This window comes from Antechinus flavipes, chromosome 5 (assembly GCF_016432865.1).
Source record: "Antechinus flavipes isolate AdamAnt ecotype Samford, QLD, Australia chromosome 5, AdamAnt_v2, whole genome shotgun sequence".
NCBI lineage: Eukaryota > Metazoa > Chordata > Mammalia > Dasyuromorphia > Dasyuridae > Antechinus > Antechinus flavipes.
Window position 1 is genome coordinate 280,071,155 of NC_067402.1, and position 27,727 is coordinate 280,098,881.

The 27,727-nt window shown below is 43.1% G+C and overlaps 1 protein-coding gene across 2 annotated transcripts in view; it reads left to right on the plus strand.

The window, feature by feature from the left end:
- Window positions 1-27,727, plus strand: part of RIC8B (RIC8 guanine nucleotide exchange factor B) — an 88,044-nt gene that overhangs the window by 41,985 nt on the left and 18,332 nt on the right. For both annotated transcript variants that reach the window (XM_051961479.1, XM_051961478.1), the window contains exons 4-8: window positions 7,638-7,732; window positions 14,339-14,585; window positions 21,966-22,061; window positions 23,918-24,062; window positions 26,012-26,156. In XM_051961479.1, coding sequence (XP_051817439.1) covers window positions 7,638-7,732; window positions 14,339-14,585; window positions 21,966-22,061; window positions 23,918-24,062; window positions 26,012-26,156 — 728 coding nt within the window. The remainder of the gene's footprint in view (window positions 1-7,637; window positions 7,733-14,338; window positions 14,586-21,965; window positions 22,062-23,917; window positions 24,063-26,011; window positions 26,157-27,727) is intronic.

Consider the following 27,727-nt stretch of genomic DNA (forward strand, 5'->3'; position numbering starts at 1 on the left):
CCGCGGTCCGAAGCCCCTTCTGCTGGCTGGGGAGACCGTTCATTCCCTTGTGTTCTGGTCGCCGATGCTGGTCGGTGTCTCTGGGCCGTCTCATGGAGCCTCATGGCTTGCCCGCTTCGGCAGTGCCTCTGCTCCGAGCCGTTTCCAGCAGATGGTGGAGCCATTTCTGTTTTGCCTTCTTGCGTACTGGAACTTGAAAGAGCTCCTCTTGCTGCGTCCCTTCCAGGCTGATCCTCCGGGTGATCTCCCGCAGGGCCGGCTCGGAACCTCTGCCTTCCCTTCTGTTCATGTGACCCTTATGAGAAAAGCCATCACACTGATCATGATGGCTGCTAACTGGGTCGGAGGTGCTCTCGGAGCCCCATCGGGGGTGTTCCCGGAGTCCCGCCGGCCAACACTTGAGGATCCCTGCCTTGCCCTCACGGCCGCCATACCCGCCTCGGGGCATCGCTCTGACTGGCGTCCCCTTTCTTTGCCATTTGCCCGCTCCATCTTGTGTCAGCAGTGAGCGAGAGTCTGAGAGAACACTGTTGCTAGCATTGTTGTTAGTACATTTCTTCTCCAGTCCAGTGGGACCGAAAATCTCCAGGTGCCCTTTTCCCTCAGCTGGCAGAGCCCTTCTTACTCCTCATGCAATGTCTGACCTCCTGGGGCTGCGTTACAGCATGAAATAGCTGCCCTTTGAATGACTGAAAATTACCCCAGTTAAGGGTTTTTTTTTTTTAATGATTGTCATTTATGGAAAAAGATGAAAAATTCTCATTATTGTTGTAGTGTCCGTAAACCTTCCTCATCGTGATTTTTTTAAACATTTCTTTTATTTTTTTTTATTCTTTCTTTCATTTTCTTTCATTTTCTTTCCTTTTTTTTTTTTGGCTGAGACAATTGGAGATAAGTGACTTGCCCAGGATCACACAGCCAGGAAGTGTTAGGTGTCTGAGGCCAGATTTGAACTCAGGTCCTCCTGACTTCAGGGTTGGTGCTCTATCCACTGCATAATCTGACACAGTCCTGGCACTTTGGTGCCTCAGAAGTAACTGGTGGGTGGCTGGTCTGGGATCAGCTTGGGGGTTTGCGCTCATCTCCTGTGGCCTTTGCTAAGTCTGGGAGATGGGCAGGGTTAGTGCAGGCTTGTTCACAGGCTCCTGACGGTCTGGGAGAGGTCGCTTCCTCTTCAAGGAGTAGTCCGTCCCCTGGGAAGCCGCGGGTGGGTGCGGAGGGTCCCTGTATTGACATCCTTCTGATGATTGAGATATTCAGTACTTGGGAAAGCATTTATTAGGCACTTGTGGTTGTGCGGCACCAGGGACCCCCTAGAGGGGGAATATAACAGGCACATAAACTACCAGGATACAAAATGATGCCTTATGGGTACATGTGGTGTGTGAGTTCATTCTTACCTGATGGGGATGAGGAGACGTTTGAGTTGGGTTTGGGGGGATGGAATTAACAGATGGGGCGCTGGGATGTGCTCTGAAAGCCTCAGTGTCAACAAAGGCAAGGAGGAGAACACATTTGGGGGAGCAGCAAGTGGCCGGATTTGGCTGGAGAAAGGAGTACAGATGGACCAGTGTGGGATGAGGCGAGGAAAGGAGGTTGGAACCGCATCACGTAAGATCTTAAGTGTCAGACGAGGGAGTCAGGACTTTGTTAGTTGGGCAGAAGGGAGATTTTTAAAGAGTTGAAATGACAGCAGCGAGTAATCAGATCTGTGCATCTTGTAGCCTTGTAAAGGACGAATTGGAAAGGGAAGCAAGTGGTCAGGGGATCTCTCTCTTCTTTTTCCTCCTCTTCTCTAACTCTCTCCTCCCTTTTTTCTCCTTTCCTTCCCCTCTCCTCCCTTCCCTTCCTCTTTTTCCTCTCCACAGGGCTTGCATCTGACATATACTTAAGAGATATATGTCATGTATATGTATATATACACATACATAATCAAATCAGTGCTAGCTATTATTGCAAATAAAAGTATATTCTCAATCCAATGCAATTTATTTTGAAATTTTTTGTGGTACTACACCTTTTTTGTGTAGATAATACTTCAAATTTAGCAATATTAGGGATCTCTGTCCTTCACATACATTTTGCTTTCCTGATTTCTTCTGATTCCCTCCTGTGTTAGAGCAGACTCCTAGTTATTCCAGTATTGGGAACCAACTTTATTATCCAACTTAACTTAGTCTCATTACTTTTCAAATTAATCATTTATTTCATTCAGTGTTTCAGCTTTATTTCAAAAGATTCCCTAATACTAGTAGGAATCACAGCAGAGAAACTTCAAAGCTGAGTTCTTTTCCCATCCCCCTGGATCAGATCTTCTCCTCAATGATTGTGAGGTTAACAGAAGCTTTTTCCTTCAGCTGATCATTCCCCACTACCTACCTCCTCACAGGTTTAAAATGAAAAAGCTCTTCATGGAAGCTTAAGGGCCAAAGAAGGATATAAGTATGTAAAAAAAAATAGGCATTTGTTTTGGCTAAAAAGAATCTTATGGGAGAAAGGATGAAACCTTTCAATTTCAGCAGTCTTCGTTTCTTAAAGTTATCTTGTTGTTGCTGTTTGTCCATTCTCAAAGATGACCATGCCATCAGGGGGATGAAGCTGTGACATGTAAGTGAATGAGATTTAAATGAGGGAGGGCTGGGACCTGCTTCACTTTCCCCTCCAGAACCATCTGGGTCCAGGGGCCAGATATAAATCAGGATGACTAGAGATGGCCCTGGATGCAAAAAGATAGTTAACCTATCCCTAGTTTGGTACTGTAAGAGGGGACAAAAATAATAATCCAGGAGAGGACTTATTGCTCATTCCTCCTCCTCCTCCTCTTTTTCCTCTTCCTCCTCTTTCTCCTCTTTCTCCTCTTTCTCCTTTTTTTTCCTTCTTTTCTCTCTTCTCTTATCTTTTCTTCTCTCTTCTTTCTTTTCTTTTCTCTCCCCTTTCCCTCATCTCCATTGCTTTGACACTGCCTTTCCAAAGCTCTGAGAACATTTGAGTGACAGCTCATCATGGGACTTGAGAGGACCAAAAGAGAGTGAGACATCTGTTTATCTATAATGGTGGGAACCTAGGACAGTGTGACAAAAGTTAGGAAGAAGGATGGATTTGGAAATCAAGATACTGAAATCTGTTTTGATCATGTTGAGTTTGAAATGAGAATAAGACATCCATTTTGAGAAGTTTCATAAGCAATTGGTAAAGTGTGCCTAGAGTTCAGGAGGAAGATTGGGGCAGGATATGTAGGTCTAGGAATCTTCGGTATGGGGGTAATAGTTGAACTCATAGAAACTATTGATCATTTAGAGAGAGAGAAAGGAGGGCCCAAGAGAGCCCTGGGGTAGACTCGTGCACAGATAGATAGATTTGATGATCCAGCAATTAGGAGGAATTAGGAGGAGGATCAGGAGAGAGCAGGGTTTTGGAAACTCAGTGAGGAGGAGGAGGAGAAAAGGTGGTCTTATTACTGTTCTTTCGTCTACCTGTAATCCAGTTTGGTTATAGGTTTATAAGATTTTGAGCAGAAAGGGGTCTAAGAGATGCTCTAGGTTTACCCTCTGTAGCTGTATTTTATTCCATTTTTGGTGTAGGAAACAAAGATTCAGCTCCAGGTTGGACTGGCTTGGCCAGATTTTTGTTCTCTTGATTTCTGTTTGTCTTCTAGCTCAGCAAAGAAATAATTCTGTGCTTGGCCAAGGTGTTTCATTCTGACTCTTGGTTTAGAGATTGGTTTTTCAGCATCTGCCATGGGTGAATCAAAGTTTGGAGATTCCCTAAGGATCTGGTTGTTGGGTTTTTTTCCCCTGTGAGTCATGTAGAAAGAAAATAGAATCCTTCCTTCCATAGCAGCTCTCTGTCGTTTCTAGGAGAATCATCCTACCAGGTGCTATCTACCTTCTTTTAACTCTTTACCAAATGGACTTTTCTTTAAAATAATCAGTAGCGTCTATTTAAAACCATCAGTAAGCATCATATGTAACAGGGACACACTGCAACCATTCCCAATAAAATCAGGAGTGAAACAAGGTTGCCCACTATCACCGTTACTATTTAATATTGTATTAGAACTCTTTACCGAAGCTCTTTTTGCTAATGGCTCAAAATGCATATGGTCTTTGCCCAGCATGCAAACCTGGAGGGCTTCTTGGGATGATTGCAGCTGGAAGATAAAAATTAAAATAGGGAAAACACAGGAACCAAATAGGCTTTCCAAGCCAATCACCAACTCCAGAACACAAGAGAGACAAATATTGGCAGAAGTTTAAGGACAGGATTTAGATGAGCTAAAAGAGGTGAGGACTTTGGTCCAAGGAAGATGTTTAGGAATGACCAGTTCCCACATATGGGGGGAGTTCCAGCTATTTCATTTGGGAGGTTCTCTGAGATCACCCCCAGCCCAAAGATATTAAAAATCAAAAATCAGTTTGCTAATAGCCTTAATTTTATTGTTGACTCATCTTAGCTTCAGAGGATGACATTTTTTTTCTAAACTTGTCCCATAAATTCTGGGATTGTTCCCTGTTTGGGGCTTTTAGCTTTCTGTTTACTGACTTACAAGGACATTATGTGAATGTATGTACTATTTTGTCTCTTGAAATGTCTGGCTTCTAATTGTGCCTATGTGTGTGTACTATCAGTACAGATAAAGAATGAAATGCAGGTTCTTAAGGCCCTTATTGGTGGGAACTTCAGAAACAGATATTTTTGCCCAAGTTTTATTTGGACATTTTATTCCTCTTTATCTCAGTGCTTTGCCTAATTTAACTTTATGTGCCTTTGAATGGGTAGCTATATTTCAATGATGAATAAAATGATCCTCCGATCTTTCAAAGGGATGGCTCCCAATAAAAATGGAAAACAAACTATCTGCCACATGGAAGTTTTGCTTACTCCAAAAACTTTTGTTACTCAATGTTTGAAAGTTTGCTGACACAATTAAAGTATTGCCCAACTAGGTTAGCCAGGTTCCTCATTTTACATATGAGAAAATTCCATTTCAATGGAGAAAGGGGATGTGGGTAAGATCTCACAGGAATTACTATGAGAGTTAGAATTTGAACTTCCATTCTCAGCCTCTCTAAGGAATTGAACTTTTCATTATGCCATGCTGTGCTGCCTATAAACAAGGACACAAAATTCTAGAGAGACTCTTGACTCCTAACTCAATGGCCCGAAAGAGACCAGAACTCTGGATGTGATTTAAGAAATGTAAGCAGGAACCCCATTATGTCCCCATTATCATCATCATAAAAAACTTAATCTTCCTGTGTGCACCATCATATTCTTCCAGCATCTTAGAGGCCTTGAATAAAAAGATTTTTTGTTAATGTTTCTCTGACAATTGGTCATTGAGCTTCTTCCTCAAGACCTCCAATGGGGGGGTTCACTATGTTTTGAGAACATACACAGTTGATTTTAATTATTGGGAAGTTCATTCTTTAGTAAGATGAAGCTACAACTTTTAAATATTTAAGAAATCACTCTTGAGACCAGGAAGAACTAATAGAATTGGTTCTTTCGTTTGTCCAGCATCTATAGAGACTTTAGCGCAGGGGTCCTCAAACTATGGCCCGCCGGCCAGGTACAGCAGCTGAGGATGTTTATCCTCCTCACCCAGGGCTATGAAGTTTGTTTATTTAAAGGCCCACAAAACAAAGTGTTTGTTTTTACTCTAGTCCGGTCCTCCAACAGTCTGAGGGACAGTGAACTGGCCCCCTATTTAAAACGTTTGAGGACCCCTGCTTTAGTGGATGGTGTCTGGGAGTAGGCTGGAAGATGCAGCATCTGTGAGCCAGCCAGCCCCCGTTGCCACGTTGCCAGCAGTGTGCCGCTGGACAGCGCACCTACTTGTTTGGGCTCAGCTCTGCCGTGTGGTCTCAAACTGCCAGGGCCAGGGCTCTGCTTCTGACACCGACAAAAGCCCAAGCCCATTCATCTTCCTGGAATGTGAACCAAGAGGCAGCCCACGAGCCACGTAATTTCCTGGGGAGTCATCACCGTATTTACAGAGGGGTTGGGGGAGACTTTCGAGAGCTGTTGTAAACAAGGGGAAGCCTCAATGAGTAAGTAGTAAGGAGCAGCTCTGCCATGTTGGAAATAGCCGGACTCTGGGAATAGAGAACGAGTGGAGGAGGGGAAGGTTAGATGTCAGATCCACTTTGCCAAGGGAAGGAAAGCCAGATTGCTGTGTTTTGTAAGTTTATAGAATCGGGCAAAGGGATAGGGGAAGATTACTCTTTTCCTGGCAATTTCCAAGAGTAAAGGGTCAAATGGCTTAAGGGAAATGTATTCCCTGGTTGGTCTATCACAATGAAGCCAAAGAGCACTAGGCTATGGGGCTACGAGGGCTTCGGGCCACGCGGGGGGTTCACTGGGTCATAGGCAGTTCTAGACCAAGGTGGAGAAGGATTTCCACATGTTCTTGACACCATGCCTCAGTTACTATTAGGGAGTTTGGGTTAAAAACTACTAGGCACATAATAAAATAAGAGACTCCCTGATCATTTCTGTGTTCCTGCTCTGACCCCAGCAGTACTCCCAGCTCTGAAACATCATGGCCGCCATTCACAAGCAGAGGCAGTGTCTGTACCTCGGTCTTGAGGCATAAGCCACTGTGGTATCCCAAGAGATGAATGAGAATGATGCCCAAGGCAGGTCTCCTTTAAAACCCAGACCCTTGGCGGCCCTTTGGTAGCTTGTACAAGGCAAGCAGGCCCAGAAAGAAGAGCTAAGCTTACCCACCAGACCTTTGGCTCCCCCAGAGCTGGGGATTGAGAAGTACCTTGGGCCCCGGCTCTGGCCAAGCAAAGTAGGTTAAGGGAGTCTGGGGGAATCTGCCACGCATTTTGATGCTTTAGGCTGGCCCTTCTCGTTGCCATGTGGTGATGGAACATCTCCCAGAAGGGCCTGAGTCATCCCTTCTCGGGAAATGACCCTGAATTGCCAGGTCTCGGTCAGCAGGTGCTCGGGCTTCCTTTATTTCAGTCCATCCCTGAATGTGAATGTCCCCAACAAGTAGTGGGTAGATGAGCCTTTTGTTGAAGAAAGAAGGAACCTCCTTTTGTCAGGGCAGCCTTTCACCTTCTAGCTAGCTCTGATTATGAGGAAGTTACTCCTTACACCAGCCCTAAGTCCTCCTCTTGCCAGCGTGCACACACACACACAGAGACTCTCTGTCTCTCTGTCTCCCCTCCTACTTCTGTTCTCTGGGTCAAAGCGGAACAGGTCTGTTCCCTATTTCACAAGACAGCCCCTTCAGTATTTGGGGGAAATCACTGTTTGCTTGAAATGCTTATAAGCCTTGTGACAATTAACAAATATGTGTTTCCTTACCTTCTCCTCCCCTCCCCCCCACTCTAATAGGAATTCTCTGTAAGCCGTATGTAGCAGGAGGGGCTTGTACCGGTCTCTTCTAGCTCTTCCTCCCCCCGGAGTTGGCCATCTTGGCCACCAGCCCATAACCAGGCCGGAAGGCGTGGGACCCATACCACTGGCCTCACCAGGTGTGCCACAGAACCGCTTCTTCAGGGGGCAGAGGGCGGACGAGCTGGCCACATGGCTCCCTTCTGCCCAGCTGCCTTGAAGCCTCCTTCAGACCTTCCAAACTAAAACGTGACTTTGTCCCTCCTCTCTCGTGTTTTCTGCAGAGCGACTCTCACCAGTTCCGCGTCATGGCCGCGGTCCTGCGCCACTGCCTACTCACCATGGGCCCCACTGAAGACAAGACGGAGGAGCTTCACAGGTGGGTGAGCGCTGGGTGGCGCGGGCATCCTCGCTGGGGGGGGCGGCTCAGACGCCTCTCGATTTCATTCTTTTTTAACAACAAGGAGTTAATCCTCAGCCCTGTGAGTAAGCGCAAGGTCACCAGCAGACCAGAAGTCATTACTGTGGAAGATAGAAGAGGGCTGCTTCACCCACACTCCTTAATCAGTAACCATGGTGACCACCGCCACGGGATGAGTTTGTTTGCTGCTTCGAAAATGACCATCCAAAAGCACTGATGTCAGCCCAAGAGCTCTTCTTTACCCAGAGAACAGAAGTAGGAGACAGACAGACAGAGACAGGGACACAGAGAAAGACACAGGCAAAGGGAGAAAAAGGGGGAAGAGAGGGATAGACAGAGACAGAGATGACTGATGTCAGCCCAAGAATTCTTCCTTCTTCAAAAAAGAATTATTTACCTGTGGATTTGAGCATTAGTGGTTTAAAAAATACTTTACAAAAAAGAGTAGGTCACCATTAAAAGCACGTTAATCTTCTGTTAATTATTCCCCAAATTTTTTTTGATGGAGTGTAGTGGAGCTTATCAGCACCAGAGAGCTGTACAAATTTAAATGGGTTATCAAACTTCCATCTTGATCTGACTGGTGTAGACCTGGACTTGGAGTCCGCAAGACCTGCGCTTGAACACTGACTCAGACACTTAGTGTGACCTTGTGCGCCTCAATTTGTTATCTGTAAGATAGGGAGAGTCATAGCACCTAGGGGGCGCCATAATGGAGAGAGCACTGGGCCTGGAATCGGGAGGACTCCTCATCCTGAGTTCAAATCCAGCCTCAGACACTCACTAGTGCGTGATTCTGGGCAAGTCACTTCACCCTGTTTCCTCACTTTCTTCATCTGTAATATGGGGATGATATGGCACAGTAAATACAATACTAAACCTAAAGTCAGGGAGACCTAACTTCAAATCCCACCTCAGAGATTTACTAGCTGGGTGACCCTGGACAGGTCACTTTATACTGTTGGCCTTCGTTTCCCCATCTGTAAAATGAGCTGGAGAAGAAATGGCCTCTCCAGTATCTGCCAAGAAATGGGGTCACAGAGAATGTTGAAGGACAACAGTGGGCTCTCCCTCCCAGGTTTGGGAGGATCGAGTGAGATGATCTGCCTTAGGCACTTTGTGCACCTGGAAGCGACATATCAGTGCTAGCTGTTGTTTCACTGTTATGTTGGGGCTGCTGAGCCCTCAGGTTTGCCCTGTGGCCCTTGGGACCCATCCCCATCCCGACGGGGAAAGTACAGTGTTGATGGTAATGGGAGCCCAGCCCCCAAGTGGCGTTTTCAGGTTTGGTGGCAACAACCCTACAAGGTCTGTGATGAAAATAGCATTTCTCATTTTGAGAAAGTTGAGGGAGCTGAGGGTCCTGTCGGATCATAGCGAGAGTGTTGGGTTTGGTTCTGGGTGCCCCGTTTTAGCCAGGGGACTCTGAGCCAGAGCACGTCCCGAGGCTGGGAGTCAGGCTGACTGTTCCGTTAAGGGGAAAGGAGCTATTTGCTAGAGAAGAGAGAACTCGTGAGGGGTGGGATGGAGACAGCCACCGTATATGAAGCGCTGACCCGCAGGAGAAAAAACAGACAGTTTTCTCTGTCCCCAGGGGCAAAAGTAGCAGCACTCTGTTCCAAAGAGGCAGGTTTGGGCCCAGTACAAGGAGAAACTTTCCAGCAGTCAGAGGGGTCCCAAAGGGGAGTGGGGGCCCCCTTCAGAGAAGGGTGTCAATCAGTGCTGGGACGCGTCTAGTGTGAGGTGGGGGGGGGGTTTCTCATTGAGTTTGGGTCTCTGCTGATTCTACAATCACACACACACACACACACGTGCGCGCAGTTTAAATTTAGTGTCACTCTTTTACAGAGAAGGTCAGTATGTTGTAGAAGGATCTGCATTTGTCTCCCACACGGATGACCTTGGGCCAAGCCGAGGGTCCCTGAGCCTGTTTCCTCAGCTCTAAAAAAAGGAATAATAGCGTTTCCCTTCCCTGCATTATTGCACTGTAAAAAAGAAACCCTCAGGTGGAACAGTAAAGCAAGAAGGAATAAGGAGCTGGTCTCCTGGGGAGTGACGAGAGAGATCCAGAGTTATATGGCGATACGAGGTTGGCTCGCCTACTTATTTGTGACAGGATTGTGCCTTTCTCATTCTAGGGAATGAATCAGGAGTAATGGGGAGCTGGTCAGAAGGTTGCCAAAAAAAGAAAAGAAAATAGAAAAAATGTCATTGAAACTGAAGGAAATCCAGAAGCAAACAATCTTTGACAGTAACAGGTTGAATTTATGAAATACACTAATTTTTTAAAAAACGTGATTATGCAATAAAGATTCATAGGATCACATCCAGTTTTTTTATTCTGCTTTAAGTATAGGAAAGTATTGTTTTTTTTGGTGTTTATTAAGTTAAATGTAAAACAATTAAAATTAAAAAATCAAAAATTAGAATAAGAATGATTAAATTTTGAAAAAGAAAACTAAAAAAGAAAAGAAAGACCGTAAATTGATAGGACAATTCAAATTCTCTGGTGAGAAAAGGCACACACAGTAATTGCTGTAGGATTGAAGCAAAGGTCTATTTCATCCTTACTGAGATACTAGGTTTAGATAGAATTATTTCTTCTCTTATCTGTGGGCAGGACTTTCCCTGCCTCCCCCTTCCCCCCCAAAGAAGCCGGCAGCCTCTCTGAACTTTCGTAGGCCTCTGGGACCCCGTTACATCCCCACTGGTGATGAGTGGGGCTGGGCCTGGGTCAGCAAACACTGGCTTAGATCTGCCTGTGTGTGGGCTCTCTTAATATTGCCTATGAAAGCTTCCTTGCCCCCGGCAAGGCTTCTGAGGAAGAATTTGTCAGAAATTGGTAAATTTTGTGAGTGTGCTTCCCATCGTCCCAGTGAATATTAATATTTATAAAGTATTTTATGCATGATATTTGGTTGTCTTAATGGCATCGTGAGGTCTTTTTTACATAATCTTTGATTTTCTTTCATATATTTTGTTATGTTCACATTATGTGTGTGTGTGTGTGTATGTGTATTTATACACACACTCATACATATATACACTCGTGCACCTGTATACAGTATAAGGCATCAAATGATTATGCATTATCCTCATCTGTGCAACACACACACACACACACACACAAAATACACACATGACTCTAAACTCCATGAGAGCAACATCATGATTGTGGCTTCTGCAGGTTTTATCATCTCGACTTCCAGCACCTGGTGTTTTGCACACAGTAGGCACTTAAAAAGCTGGCTTCTGCAGATTCTATAATCTCAGCTTCTGGCACCCAGTGTTCTGCACACAGAAGGTGCTTAATGAAAAGCTGGCTTCTGCAGATTCTATAATCTCAGCTTCTGGCACCCAGTGTTTTGCACACAGAAAGTGCTTAATGAAAAGCTGGCTTCTGCAGATTTAATCTTCTCAGCTTCTAGCACCCAATGTTCTGCACACAGTAGATGCTTAATGAAAAGCCAGCATCTGCAGATTTTATAATCTCAGCTTCCAGCACCCAATGTTCTGCACACAGTAGGCATTTAATGAAAAGCTGGCTTCTGCAGATCTGATCATCTCAGCCTCTCCTACCTGGTGATCTGCACACAGAAAAGTTGTCAAATTGAATAGAATTTAAGGAGTCTTTTTTACATGAGGAAACTGACCCTCTCATCCAGCTTCACACAGCTTTAGCCCACTGGTCTGGGCTTCCAGAGCAGTTTTTCCACTGGATGGACAGTCATTGATTTGTAAGGGAGGGGGTGGCGCAGTGAACAAAATCATCGTGACCAAAGCTCCAGGTGCATTCTGGGCTCAGTCACGTTCAGTGGAGGGTGCCGGCGTGAGTCAGGTCTTGCTGCAGGGCTACAGCTGTCCCCAGTTGGCAGAAGCAGCCGCCTCTAAGAGCTCAGAGCCAGGAGGAACTGAGGGGAGGAAGCAGGGATAGTAGTGAAGGAGAAAAGACCCGTTAGCCACAAGTTTTTAAAAATGCGCCCAAACGGTACAGAGTCGGCAGAAGAGCGAGCCCCTCTGCTTTCTCATGGCAGTATTCAGCCTCCCCTCCTGAGGACCCTGTTCCTGAGCCTTTCCCAAGCCGACCCAGAGTACCGGGCTGTGTGAGAGGGCCCTTCTCTGGCCCTTCCCAAGCAAGGCTGGCTTGAGGCGGCCCCGGGCCTGCTTTGGAATCTGCAGATCAGGAGGGGCCTGGGAGCCGAGGGGGGAGGATGTGCTGTCCCAGTGATTGATGATCTCCCGGCCGCCAGAAAGGGAGAGTCAGCTACCCAGGATCTCTCCCCCCTGGAGTCGGCATTCCAGCCCCATTGTGCCCGGCTCTGCACCCTCACCGACTTCCTGGTAGCCCGAGAATTTCCTACACCCTCTGACCACAAATGAAACCGTCAGCTAAGTGACGAGATCAGAAAGCCACACTTCGGGACTTGAAAAGAATAGCTCGGACACAGTGATCCAGAAAATTAATTTTGTAGTTGTTTGGGAACTCGGGGCTTTAATAAGAAACCAGCAAACGGAGAACTTTTCCTTGAAAAGCCGAAAAAACACCAAATATTTGTTGAATCCAATGCCAAATTTGGGTTCTTACAATTGTTCAGTTCCTGGAAACTGGTTACTTAACAGCGTTTAAGAAGGGAGATTGTCCTTTAAAATGATGTCAAGGAAGAAGCCAATTTGAAAGTCTTCCATTTCTCAGGGATCTTAGCTTCTTGATCGGAGTCCTAGGATCTTAGCCACCCACCCTCCCCGTAACCTAGCAGCGCCTCGGGATTGGAAGGGCAGAAGCAGCAGAAGGGAGATTTCTGGGCCAGAAGGCGAGCTTGCCTGGTAGAGAAGGGGATTCTCCTCTCCATGAGAAGCTCAGTCTCACTGCTACCTGTTGCATCCAGGAGGGGAACAGGGCCAGAGCAGCGGTTCCTCTCATCCTCAGATAGGGCAGTGTCTGAATTCTTCCTAATTAACCATAGATAGTTGTTACGAGACAAGGATTTTTTCTCGGGGGAACTCAAGGAGCAAGGATCATTTTGTTTCTATATTTAAAAAAAAAAAAAAAAAAGGAACAATGAAATATTCAGAAAATTCCCAGAAAAGAGCAAAAGGAAATTTGAAACAAGACACAGCCGACCAGGCAATGTTGTTTACATTGTGTACTTAAAAAAACAAGCTGAACATAATAGAGATTCAGTTTTGCATCCAGTCCTTTTTTTTTCCTCTTGTGTATGGAAATGCTTGTCAGAGTCCAAAAAAAACCAAAACAAAAAACTTTTTAAATTAGGGAAGATTTCAAAGAAACATTTATTTGAAAGAAGGCATTTGTAAAAGTAAAGGATGGGAAAAGGATTCATTCCTTCTTAATGGATTTTCTTTCCTTATAAATAGCTAGAGTTAGATCTTTTCATCTGGCAGGTCTGTAGCAGGCTGATCAAAATGAGAGCTGCACTTGTTTGCTCATTTGGGGGAGGTTATAGGCCTCCATATACTACTGCCTTGTGTTGTTTTCCAGCCTGCTTCTCTCTCTGATGCATCAAATTAGGATTTTTTTCCCTTCTTCATAAAATACTTCCACTAAGAAGTGAAATCTTATCTGATGGTGAAGAAAAGCAAAGCTCATCTTTGGAAAAAATAGAAAAATCAGGTTTCAGAAGGACATTTGTTTAAAAAAACAAACAAAAAACTATTTTTTTTGGGGGGGATGGTCTGCAAAGATACTATTATCTTAAAGATCCCATTGGTCACTTTATTTGGGGCCATGTCCTGAATGCCACTGTATTTTCTGAGCTTTAAATCAAGCTAAGGGATAGGAAAGGACAATTTATAATCAGAATTTAAGACTTTGAAGATCCTGCCTGAAGCATTAAAGCTAGATATGTGATTTATTTTGGAACCAGGTTCTTTTTTAATCAGTTCTGAAGTTCCTACAGATTAAAGTAACATCTAGAATATCTTCCTTTTCTAGTGGGAAGGATACTGTGGGATTAGAGAGCAGGCCAAATTTAAAAGAAGTTTACACCATCCTTGCAGTAAATTTGTTGTCCAGTGAATCATCCACAGTATGTCTGTGATGGCTCAAAAACTGTGTGTGAGTTCCCCCTGCTGGTGTATGGCCTAAGCTCATGTGCTTGAAAGGAGAGATGATGGGGAAAGAAGTCGGCCACGTCAGCTTCCCTACAGATTGGGGGGGAAGGGGGAGTAACGTGCATTCATTTAAAAACGTGTTTTACTCATAATGGGTCAAATAAAAAAGTACATAGGAAAGCCCAGTAATTCCTATTTTCTCCTTTCAACAAGTGATTGTGGGTGTTCATTTATCAATCTCTTGTATCCTCTTTATTTATTTTTTGGGTTATATATTGGGCTGATAAGTTTTTTTATTCCCTTTCTCTTGTGAAACTTATCATATATTGTGGCACCTTTTAAAAAGGGTGTGTTTTTTTTTGTTTTTTTTTTTGGTTTGTTTTTAGTTGCCTTCTTAACGTTACTTACAGACTGTTCATTGTGCTTTTTTTTTTTTTTTATAAGTGCTATTCACAACTACTTAAAATAAATAAAATTCTCTTTTTCTCCCAGCAATGCAGTCAATCTTTTAAGCAACGTTCCAGTCTCTTGCTTGGACGTCCTCATTAGCCCATTAGCCCAGGACGAAATTGCCCAGGAGGCAACAACTCTGGATGAATCAACCCAAGAAACTGAAACGGGCCAGGATGAAACAAGAGAAGAAGAAGCCAATTTGAAATACAATACCATGGTGTACAATGGCATGAACATGGAGGCCATTCGAGTTCTCCTTGACTTTATGGAGAAGAGAATAGACAAGGTAATACCAGTGGTGGGGTGGCTTTGGGAGGTGTCCCCAAATAAGTTGCTTATTCAGGACTATAAATCACCAGAAGCTCAGGAAATAAATCTTAAAACTCTTAAGTGTTTGAGCTGGAAGAGACCTTGATGATGAACTAGGCCAATAATGTTATTTTTAAAGAAGAAGCTAGTACCCAGAAAGGTGAGGGGTTCTTCAGAGCAAGTTTACTCCAGCAGAAAGATAAATTAGAGGGAAAAATAGAGCTGTACAGATTTTTTTGGGGGAAAAAGAGCTTTGAATGACTTGGTTATTTATTAATGGGAATAAAGAATGTACATATGTTTTAGCATCCCATAGTACTTTTGCAGAAATTTGTCATTTGTATCTCACGCTACATTTACACAAATTGATCATATATAGGGGCACAGTAAAATCATAAACAAATTCAAAAAGGCAGAACTAATATACACATTCTCTACAAACCATCATTAATAAAGAGGGTTCAATAAAGAAAATATAGGGATAAAATACTGACCTAAATTGAAATGTGCTGAGTAATAAAGCAGCCAAAGAATAAATCATGTAAACAATAAATATTTATATTAAAGAAGATAGTTAACAATAAGGTAACTTAGTCAACATTATACATTCCTAGAGGAAAATTTGTATCTTTGAAAACTTATATTTAAATAGTAGGAAAAGAGAATCGGTAAACTGAGAATGAAAGTTTTAAAACTAGAAAAATCAACAAATTGACAATTCTAAAAGAAATACAAAAGGCAATCTTGAAAATTATAGAAGAAATAGATAAAAATTGAAATGGACAATTCAAAAGTGAATTTTTTAAAGACTAACAAAAACAATGAAACAATGAAAACAATACCATGTTTTAATAGAAATATCAAATTACCAAAATAAAAAAGAACAAGGTGAATTTCCAACTTAGGGAAGATAAAGATATATATATATATATGTTTGTTGTTGTTGTTGTTGTTGGCTGAGGCAATTGGGGTTAAATGATTTGCCCAGGGTCACACAGCTAGGAACTGTTAAGTATCTGAGGCCAGATTTAAACTCAGATCTTCCTGACTTCAGGATTGATGCTCTATCCACTGCACTACCTATCTACCCCAAAGAGAATTATTTTTTAAAAGTCACAAATATATTACCAACAGAACTTGAGTATGTGATTATCAAAGCTATAGTGATTGTCTACAAAGATAAAAAATAGGGCAGCTAGATGGCTCAATGGATAAAGATCAAATCTGGTCTCAGACACTTAACACTTCCTAGCTATGTGACTCTGGGCAAGTCACTTAACTCCATTTGCCTCAACAAAGATTAAAAAAATACCCAAATTAAAACAAGTTGTAGGGGTCCAATGCAGTTTTAGAAAAAGAAATCATGCAAGCATAAACTGTAAAAGAAAGAAATCTTTGTTTTAGAATGATTTTTCATGTGACTTCTAATGCTCAAATTCAGTGTTTTATTTCAAATATCTGAAGAATAGCTAATATCCTACATTTCCAAATTAGAGAAAGGAAGATACACTTTTCATGAGACAAATATTTAAACCAAGAACAGGCTAAAAAGAAAGAACTCTAAGGAACATGGATACAACAATTTTTAAAATTAAAACCCAGAAAGGGTTAACAGCAAGATGTCCAGAAAATGATTCAGATCTATGCCAGGAATGCAAGAAGGATTTAGCATTAAGAAAAACAATGAGAACAATTATCCATATAAACCAAACCTCATCATTTTATCCATAGGTGCAAACAAAGTCTTTTGACAAAAACACAGCATTCATTTGTGTTAAAAACCTAAAAAGAAAATCCATGGATATGGAAGGATCATATTTAGATAAAATCCTATATCTGGAGCCAACTAGAAGCATTGTTTGCAATGAGAGAAGGAAAAAAGCAAAACAAGAAGCTTTCCACATACAAAGACATACAAGGATTCCCTTTCTCTCCTCTATAAGGAATCGAGCAAAGTTCTAAAATGCTGTCTGTAGCAGTATGACATAGGAAAGAAATTAAAAGCATAAATATTGAGAGGAGAAAAATTTGCAAAGATGATGATTTGCTTAAAAACCTAAAGGCATCAGCCAAGAAATTAATTGAGATGATTAATAGCTTTAGTAACAAAATATTCACAAGATTGCCAGCATTTCTCTATTTTTTTTTTAATAACTTTTTATTGACAGAACCCATGCCAGGGTGCCAGCATTTCTCTAGAGTACTAACAAAATCAGAAGGAAATGAGAAGTTTGATTTAAAAAAAAAAAAAAACTACAAAATATGCAAGCTATCTGGGAGTTAACACACCAAGACACATAGTATTTGCACAAATACAACTGTAAAACTTTTATTCATTTATTTATTTATTTTAACAAAAATAAAGATTTAAATAACTGGAGAGATACTCATGTTGGATGGTCAGTCAGTTAATAAACCTTTATTAAGCTCCTACTATGTGCTAGGTATTTGAGGATACCAAGAAAGGTAAAAGCCAGTCCTTGCCCAATCTAATGGGAGAAACAATTAACCAGATATTGGCAGGATAAATCGGAGATAATCAACAGACGGACAGAGGAAGGCACTGACATTAAGGGGGATTCAGAAAAGGCTCAGAATAAAAAGCAGAATTTTAGCTGAGGCTTGAAGCAAGCCAGCCAAATCAAGGGGCAGGAGTGGAGAGGGAATGAGGGAGAAAAGGAGAGCAGAGGAGGAGAAAGAAGAAAAGAGAAGAGGGAGGGGGGGAAAAAGAGAAAGAAGAGAGGGAGAAAGAGTCAGAGAGGAGGAAGAAAAAGGAGAGAGAGAGAAGGAAGAAGAAAAAAGAAAGGGGAGGGAGAGACAGAAAGTTGTTAGGAGCACAGAAGTAATTAAATATAAGAAGACTGGAAAATTGGAGGGTGCTAAGTTGTGAAGGACTCTGAATGCAAACAGGATTTTTTAGTCGATTTGGGAGGTGATAGGGAGCCGCTGGCATTGATTGAACGTGAAGGAGTGACATGGGCAGATATGTGCTTCAGGAAGAATACTTTGACAACTGCAGTGGGGGGAGATTTTTGGCAGTGGTCCAGGTATAAATAGAGGGTGCCAGTATCATAAAGATGATATTTCCTAAGTTAATTTTAGATTTACTGCTATACCAATAATATTAGAAAACAGCGAGAGACTTGTAAAATCAGATGAATAATGAAATTTATATGGTAGAACAAAAAGTCTAGAATCTGAATGGAAATAGAAATGATGAAAGAAAATAAAAATGAAAAAGGCATAGCACTACCTAAACTTGTTATAAATTATAATGTGGTGTCCATCAAAACTATTTGCCTGGATTCCAGTAAACTTTGGATGAAAAATAGCATACATATTCAGGGAAAGAACTATGGAGACTGAATGCGCATTGAAGATTATTATTTTCACCTTTTTGTTTTTCCTTCTGATTTTTTTTTCTTTCTTGTAGTTTTGCCTTTTTGATCTGATTTTTCTCTTCCAATATGACAGATCAGGAAATATTTTAAAAATGAATGTACATGTATAATCCTAAATTTAAAAAACAAAACAAAAAACAACTATTTGCCTAAAAATAAAATGCAGAACAGACCAGGTATATAAGAAATAGAAGCAGGGGCAGCTAGTTGGTGTAGTGAATAGAGCGCTAGCCCTGAAATCAGAAGGACCTGAATTCAAATCTGGCCTCAGACACTTAATACTTCCTAGCAATGGGACCCTGGGCAAGTCACTTTTGCCTCAGCAAAAAAAAAAAAAAAAAGAAGAAGAAGAAAAAGAAATAAAAGTAATAGACAGTTAGGTTACAGTATTTGATAAACTCAATATCATCATTTTCTGCAACTTTTATCTTTATCTAAGAAGAGCTCCTGGAAAACTTCTGGGAAGAAATTAGGTTTAGGCCAGTCTCTTAGACCATATGCTTTAGTAATTGATTGTCACCACAGCATAAAATTAAAAGAATTGCCTTTCACAGCTGTGATTGGAGGGGGAACTCTTGACTAAAGAAAGGGAGCAAGGTAATCTGAGGGGACAAAAGACTCGATTTCAGTTACATAAAATTAAAAGGCTTCTGCAAGAACAAACCCAATGCATATAGACTAATAAAAGAAATATGACAATGGGGGAAGGAAGAACTTTTCATCTAATATTCCTGATAAAAATCTAATATTCACCACGTGTGAGTTATGCCTCAGAATGTTGGGTCAGAGTCATTCGCCAATAGATTGTAAGCTCATCGAGGTTGGGAACTGTCTTGCCTCTTGTCTTTGCATTTAATATTGTGCCTGACACATAGTAGATGATTATTTAATTGAATGTAAGTGGCCAAAGGATATGAGAAATAGTTTTCTTTCCTTTTTTTTTCCCTGCGTCAATTGAAAGTATTAAGTGTCTGAGGTCAGATTTGAACTCGTGTCCTCCTGACTTCAGGGCTGGTGCTCTATCCACTGTACCACCTAGCTGCCCCTTTTTTCTAATTTTCAGTAGTATTTTTTTTCCCCAAATACCTGTGCTGAGTCCTGGGTGGTGTGCTGGACAGAGAGAAACTAAAGAATTGATCCCTGAGGCAGGCAGGGAGAAAGCTCTAATGGAGATCAGTTTAGCTTCATGGTCCCACCTCTGGGGAGGTCCTCCAGTCTGAAATCCAAGTCAAACCCCTGAGCCCCATCTTCTGTAGAGGTCTCCAGCAGTCTCACCTCGCCACACCCTGACAGAAATCCCAGTCACATCCCTGAGGTTAAATTTTCCCTATAATATCTCCCTATGAGCCGTCCCATGGCTGCTGCCTTCCTGTGGGTCAGCATTCTGCCTCTTGGTGCTTTCCCCTTCCCCTTCCCCTTCCCCTTCTCCCATGCCCGCGGTATCCCCCCTAACTCCATCATGTTTCCCAACCCCACTTCTCCTTACAGCTAACTAACGCTTTTAGGGTGCTTAGTTCCTTTCAGGATCTAGCCTACCAGCTAAGGACATGTCCCAGTCTCATGGGGTGTTTCCTTTCTCCTGGTGAATGGCAGATTCCTCTTCCTTAAGTAAATCTATGTTTTGCCAAAGAGAATGGCCATTGTGAATTCTTCACATGACCGAACCCCACCACATGTTTGGATTTCAATATTCATTTTTGGAAGACTTTTGTGTCCCAAATTTTTCTCCCTTATTCCCTTACTTCTCCCCTCCCCAAGACAGCAATTAATTTGATATGGATTAATATGAAAAATCAGATAAGAGAGAAAAACCATGAGAAAGAAAAAAAAAGTGGAAAAGATGAAAATATTATGCTTCCATCTATATTCAGTTTCCATAGTTTTCTCTCTGGATGTATTTGGCATTTTCCATCCCAAGTCTCTTGGAATTACCTTGAATTATCAAGTTGCTGAGAGCAAGCCAGTCCATCACAGTCGATCTTCACATATTCTTATATGTGAACATACAATATTCTTTTGGTTCCATTCATTTCTTTTAGCATCAGTTCATGTAAGTCTTCCCAGGCTTCTCTGAAGTCACTGTACAATAATATTCCCTAACATCCATATACCTTAACTTATTCAGCCATTCCCCAACTCAATATCCTGTTTCTTGCCACTACACAAAGGGCTGCCACAAACATTTTTGCACATGTGGGTCCTTTCTCTCTCATATCTCTTTGGGATACGGACTCAATAGGGGCACTGCTGGATCAAAGGTTATACACAGTTTTCTAGCTCTTTGGGCATAGTTCCAAATTGTTCTCCAGAATGGTTGGATCAAGAGAAATAGTTTTCAGAAGGAAAATAGGTAACTAGTAGTGATCAAATGAAAAAAAACGGAATACTTCCTAAGGTTTCACCTCACATTATACAAATTGGCAAAGATGATTTAAAACAATAGAAGCAGTGTTGGAGAGTTGGGAATCTTAATGATGTATAATTGGAGGAGCGGTAAATTTGGTCTGAAGTACGGGAGTACTGTTTGGAGTTGCACAAGAAAAATGACCAAATTGTTTGTAACTTTTGACCAAGTCATCTCATACTGAGCAAAATAAAAGACAAGAACAGAAACGTATCTACCTGAATATTCAAAGCTGCACTTTTTTGTGCAGCAGATAATTGAGAGCAAAGTAGGCAGTCGTTGTTTGTGGGATAGAGAAACTTAAATATAAGATGATATTTTAGAGCAGAAATGCCAAATAGGAATTTGGAGAGACATGGGGAGATTTGTTTGAATTTATGGAGAGGGGACAGTATTTACAGTGGCTGCCATCGTTTAAATGGAAACATACTCATTTAAAAGAAACTTGAGTAAACATCCATCAATATTGATCCCGGGATTTATCCTCCATCCATTAACAAGGCAAAGGAACATAGGGCAGACAGAAAGTGGCAAACGTTGTTAGGTGTAGACATTCTATTGATTGTTTTATTATTTTTCTGACAAGAGGTGGTTCAGGTCAGGGCTGGTGCTTTATCTAGAAGTTTAATAAAGGAAGGAAGGGAGAGACAGAAGGAGAGAGGAAGGAAGGATAGATTTTTACAGAAGGAGCCTTGTATTTGGGGTCAAAACACACGGGTTTGAGTGTAAATTCAACATCTATCCAGGTATAGTGGGCAAAACCATCAGGCTTTTTTGATCTTCAGTTTATTCATATTTCAAATGGAAACAATAATACTGGTACCCTGCCTTATAGAGCTGTTGATTGGAGCTAGTTGTAAAGTATAAAGCATAATATATGTGTGTATGGTCACTGTTCCTGCACCTTAAAAAATACACATGAGGCGGTAAGGAAGTGAATTGTCCTCCATTTCCCCTTCTTTCCTCCTTTGGTGGGTTGTCCTAGAAAAGCTCCTGTTTTGTTAGCTCCTGCTGTGAATTTTTTCTGGTGTATGCAGCCCTTTCCTCAGCCCCCGTTGGAGCAGCAGCTCCCATCGGAGTCAGCAGATTGAGAGCGGAGCAGAGAGCAGCCAGCAGGCCGTGGCCGTGGACCCCAGGCCACCATGTTGTAGCCAAACTTCCAGTCACCCCAGACAAGGGACATAGGATACTTTCAAACAGAGATGCTGAGAATGGAAATCACTGTGGGCAGATAGGAATAGAGTCATGTTAAATGCTGGAGGAGAATGAGACTGGAGAGTCTTGGAGAGAAACCTGGATTTGAAGTTGGAGAATGTGCCGTTGTGGTCACTGGCAGGTCCACAGCCTCGTGTCGAATGGGGAGGCTGGACTAGCCGTGTGGGCTCTCGCCAGGGCCTTGTCATCAGCGTTCCCCCATAGGCCGACCTCACCTCTCCGAGGTTTTTAAGGTCGTAAACTCGCACCGAGATCAGGTGTTTGTGTGTGTGTGTGTGTGTGTGTGTGTGTCTGCGGAGCCCTGCGAGCCAGCCCGTTTTCTTTGGTTCTCTTGTAGGGAAGCTGCTACCGGGAGGGCCTGACTCCAGTCCTCAGTCTATTAACTGAATGTTCCCGAGCTCACCGAAATATCCGGAAATTCATTAAAGACCAGGTAACTGCAGGACGCACATCGACTCAGAAAGCCGCTGCCTAGGGGCTGCCATCTTTGTCTTCTCTTTGTGTCCGATTCCTATTTCTAGCTCAAAAAACACCCCAGAACAGTCTTTCCCTCTCTTGCCACCCTCTCAATTGAGGTGTTGGCACCTTGAGTCATTTAGAATTCATCCAACTTGAGAATCAAATACACCTTTTACTTCTTCTTTTAAGTTTCATTTTATTTTATTTTTTAAAAAATTTTAGTTGAAGGTTAGTGAAATCTAGATCTCCCAGATTAAAAAACAAACAAACAAAAAAAGATTGAGCATTCCATTGTGCATAGAGCTCTGTAATAATAATAAATAATAATCGTAATGTCATGCAACCCAGCTTCTTAAAACTCTGACTCACGATCCCAAATAGCTCTCATGACTGAATGGGGGGATTATGAAATTATGCTTTATTATCGGTAAGTGTTTGATTTGTATACCTGTTTTATATCTACCTGGGGATCACATAAAAATTTCTCAGACAAAAAGAGGTCCCAAGTGGAAAAAGTTTAACAAACTGTGTTATACAACACTTAGCAGACATTGTGCTAGGGATCCTTCCACCCCACCTTGAGAAAGAAGTATTATTATTACCTCATTTTACAGATGAGGAAACTGAGGCAGAGAACAGTTCCATGACTTGCCCAGAGTCACACAGTTCTTGCATCTGAGGCTGGATTTAAACTCAGGTCTTTTTAACTTTAAATCTGGTACTCTGCTATCCAGCCATCTATAGTAGATAATCTAGAAAAATTGGGAGCAGAAAGCACAGAATGTATATTGCAGTTTAAGGAGCTGGGGGAAGAAGAAGGCTTCCAGGCTTTGAGTGAATCTCAATTTGGAGGATTTATGCAGAATCCAGATGGGAGAAAGGAGCCATCCAGAGCAACGTCACAGGTCCATTGATACATCAAAGTGACCTCTAGTCCAGTGGGAAAAACGTGCCGCATCTTTGCATATGGAATTGCTAAGGAGACAGCCCGGTAAATTTGTGAGCAGAAATTGTTTCCATTTATTTGAGATGATTAGTGGTCCTTAGTGCATGACCATATGTATGAGATTCCGTTTTGCATTTCACATGAGGAGCCAAGCTCAGCCGGCATTTTGGGATGCCAATGTATCTAATAAAAGAAACAAATGAAACCTCCAGTATTTATTGATGATCCACAAGGTACTGGGTCAGAATCATAAAGTGCAAAAAAAGAAACACATTAGTATTTGGTGTTTGGGCAGGATCAGTTAATTCATAAGCATTTAAACTGTGCGTCAAGGCATTGTGCTATAGTTCTGCCTTCAAGGGGGCTTACCCTCTAACGGGGGAGATAACAATTAGTAAACACTTATTAAGCACCTACCGTGTGCCGGACACTGAGCTAAGCACTGGGAATACAAAAAGAGGTGAAAGACAGTCTCTGGCTCGAGGAGCTTACATTCTAATAAGAGAAGGGAAAAAAAGTTACTTGAGTGGTCCTCTGGGAAGACAGGAGAGAAGGTGGAATCTTTCATTGGAGAGGAAGCAAGGGTTAGTTGATTTGACATTGGATCTGGAATCAGGAAGTTCTGTGTTCAAATCCGGTTTCAGATACTTAGTAGTTGTGTGACCTCAGGCAGGGCATCTAACCACTCTCGACCTCAGTTTCCTCATCTGCAAAACGGAGAGGGGGAGTTGGGTTCTTAAGATCCCTTGTATTCTGCCCATGAGAGAAGGGGATCCATGGGCGGTGACACTGCCGTGATAGATCCACAGGAGGCATGGAAAAGGGAGAGGCCGGAGGTGCCCGTGGCGCCCTGGGCCAAGTCAGCGTTGTGTTTGTGCCCCCAGGTCCTGCCCCCTCTGAGAGACGTGACCAACCGCCCCGAAGTGGGCAGCACCGTGCGGAACAAGCTGGTGCGCCTCATGACCCACGTCGACCTCGGAGTCAAGCAGATCGCCGCCGAATTCCTCTTTGTCCTTTGCAAAGAGAGAGGTAGGTGCAAGGCCCGCCCTGACCTGAGCCGGCTCTCCAAGGCCAGATACCTTCAAGGAGCGGCCAGAGTAAAGTCGTTCGGCTTTGGCGGTCGACGACAGGCGGGTCAGCGCAGCTGATCGCTCCATCGGAAAAGCGTGAGCACGTGTGTATCCTGGGACCTCCCGCGCCACAGCGAGCGGGGTGGGGTCCCAGGGCTTCCTGCTGGGGACCTCCCTCAGAATTAGGTTTTTAAATGCACAAAATCAGAGTCACAGGAGTGCCAGGGAAGCCAATCTTATTGAAATACAACAAGCAAAATATGAAGGTCCCACATGAAATCTCCATGGACCCCAAATTAGGAACCATTACTCTATGTGAGAGGGAGAGAAGGTGTGTACCCTAGCAGGAGAGAGACTTTCATCACCTAGAAATTGTCTCTTTCCATGAACTCAGAGGTCTAGTCCCTCTCTCTTTTATTCTTTTCATTCAATTTAGAGAAGGGGACCCATGGGCAGTGCAGGTGACGTAAAAATAAAAGATTTAGCGGCAGCTCTCCCAGTTCAAATCCAGCCTTGGAGACTTACCAGCTGTGTGACTCCGGGCAAGTCCCTTAACCCTAATTGCCTCCAAACAAACAAAAATACATTTTAAAAACTCAAAAGATTTAACATTACAGATTAATTTTTTTTTTAAGATGCTTTTTTGTAGCTATTATGGTCTAAGTATTTTATGACCAGACTGCCAACTTGGTGGAATAGTAATTCTCCTTTTTTGATCATAATTCTGGTCATTATTTAGTCTTCCAAGGGCCTGGGAATGGAGGAATTTTCTGGATAGGAATGCTTTCCTCCAAAAAATAATTAAATTTAAAAATCCAGTTCAACCTTTTTTTTATCCAGAAGGATTCACATGGTGACTCCCCATTGCTTTTAAGATCTGGTTCAGTATTTCCAGCTCTCGCTGGTTGCCTCCCAAATTCTGCTCATGGGAGCTTAATGGATTGATACCTTCAGGAAGACCATGCCCTGATTTCTCTTTTGTGACTTATTAAAGTGACTTTTTTAAGTCACTAATGGTAACTCAAGGGCCATCTCCTAAGCGTGGTTTGAATTTGTTCTCCTATGTGCACAGAGCGATGGTGAGCTGCCAACTTTCTGTACAGTGACACCAGTTTGCCCTTTCTTACTCTAGAACTTAGCATTGTAGGAACAGCTGAATGAATTTAAAAGCCCTGATGAAGTGCTTGTATCCGAAGTGGTCCCTGCTTTCCCGGGACTCACCCTAGATGTCTGCAGGATCACACATTTTACTCCCAGCTCCCCATCCCAGATTATTTACAAAAAGTGATGACTAACACCCATCTCAAGCCCCGATTCCTAGAGAACACTGCTTCTGAGACAGTCCCACCTGCCCTTCTTCCTCTTAGCCCCTTTCCCATCTACTCGTGACAAAAGAGTCACCCTGTCCCCTCAGCCTTCTTTGTATTAGCTCTGGGCCTAGACTATCATTGCAGACTCTTTAGGGGTCTTTATAGCTGTTTTCTGCTTGCTCCCTCCCTCTTAGTGACTATCCCTCTGCCTACCAAAGCTCCCAGAGTGTCCTTGGCACCTTATTTAAGCGTGCTTCCCTCCTGTGCAGGGCTGTGGAAGAGAGATTGACTTGTTCTCTCTGGCCCCAGAAGGCCCTGAGTCATCTGTGTATCCCAGTTTCCTTAGCAATAAAAAGGGGATGATAACAGCACCTACCTCCCAAGGTTGTTGCGAGGCTCAAATGAGATCCTGTTTGTAAAGTGCTCTAGTTTACTGCCTGACACATAGTAGGCGCTTAATAAATGCTCATTTCCATCCCCCTCCTTTGCCACACTGTTGCACTCCCGGAAGGAGTGGGGCTGGAGATGGTCGTGGGCACGGGGGCTCCCTAGGGTTGCCTCGACCATGACGGCCATCCTGCTCTCTGTGACTTTGCAGTGGACAGCCTCCTGAAATACACTGGTTATGGCAACGCGGCAGGGCTGCTGGCGGCGAGGGGCCTTTTGGCAGGAGGAAGAGGAGACCATTGGTACTCCGATGATGAAGACACGGACACGGAAGAATACAAGTCTGCAAAGCCCAAGTACGGTATTAGCCATTATCTCGACCCCCCCTTCCCTGTCCCGTCGGTTATCTGTCTCTCTCTGTCTCGCTTTTTCCTGCATCTCCCAAAGGGTCCCTTTCTCGTGTGGGCTGGAAGGCAGTGGGTCAGGCTTTGCTCTGATGGATTCTCCAAGAGCTTCCCAGTCTTCCACCGGAGTGTGATATGGGAAGGGCAACATTACAAGGAGTGGGCTCTCCTGCTGCTATGGTCTTTCCAATAAGTGACTACTCATTCTTTCCTAAATGGTCCCAGATACTAACTACTCTTAGGTATTTTAGATGCCGTTAGCTCCTACTCAGACCCGTTTCTTCTCACTCTCTGATTTCCTTCCAATCTGTTAAACTCTAAGGCCAACTAGATAGTCTAGTTATTGGATTTTTTCAGGTTTAACTCTCTCTTTGGTGAATCCCCCAATTCTGGTCTTTCTTGACCCTCCCATGGAAAGTCTTTATGAATGAGCAGGCTCATAAGGTATTGACTACTGGTCACCGTGGAAGGGACTTTAATCAGATTAGGACTTGGGAAATCATCTCTGCCAAATGCCCTCAATGACATTAGTGCCTCGGGTAAGAAAACCGGAGCTCGCAGGGAGCCTCACTGGCGTCAGAGGAGAAAATTTAGAGGCTCTACCCAGTGGCGATATTTTATCCCAAGTCAAAATGCCTTTCTCACTGGTGTTCTTGGCTCCCACCACTGAGGAATGACCTCCACTCTCGTCTTTTGGATTTGCTGACCCAGATAATGCTGGAGAGCGAAACTCTTCCTTTTGGCCATGCTCAGTGGTGCCCGGATTCCCTGGTCCCCTCCTTTCAGACACTGCTGGAGACCCGCAGTGAGAACCTGGAGGTGTTAAATTGTTATCTGCCCAAGAAGAACGGGATTCTTTCCCCTCTTATTAAAAAAAGAAGAACAAAACTAAAAATGTGTTTATCTTCTTTTGAATCCTTCCAGCCCAAACTCCCCAGTCATCACAGTGGAGGTGGGCTACAACATTGTGTCTAAGCTTCTAATTGTGTGGGATTCTCATGGTAGCTTCTTATGGAAGGGGGACTTGATTGAAGGGCTGTTGGCAGAGTTTGGATGCAGTCGGTCCCAGCTGGCTCCTGGGCCGTGTGTACTCAGAGACAGAGCTCGCTCAGGGGAGGCCATCGGCCAGCCTTTGGCTTACCAGAGTAGTTCCCAAGGATATTCCTCTTCAGGATATATCCTTCAGGAATCGAGTACCCGAAGCAAGGGCATCCTGATTCGTTTCTCCTGGACACATCAAGTTGCAGTTCTTATTAGTCTTTGTTCCTTGAATTCCATCAGTCAGTTCGCATAGGAAGGGCCAAAAGTCATCCAACACTCTTTATTGGAATATAAGGCCTTGGAGTCCACCAATTGAGAATTTAAAATGAAGGAGAAATGGCGGGTGGCTTGTGCCCCGAGAGGATACATAGGTTCTGTGAACCAGGATGGAAAGGCTCTCACTGTCTCCTGTGGCTGTGTAGTGATCAAAACTAGTGAATGAGCTTGCATCCAAATCTGTGCGCTCTTAGAAACAAAACCGA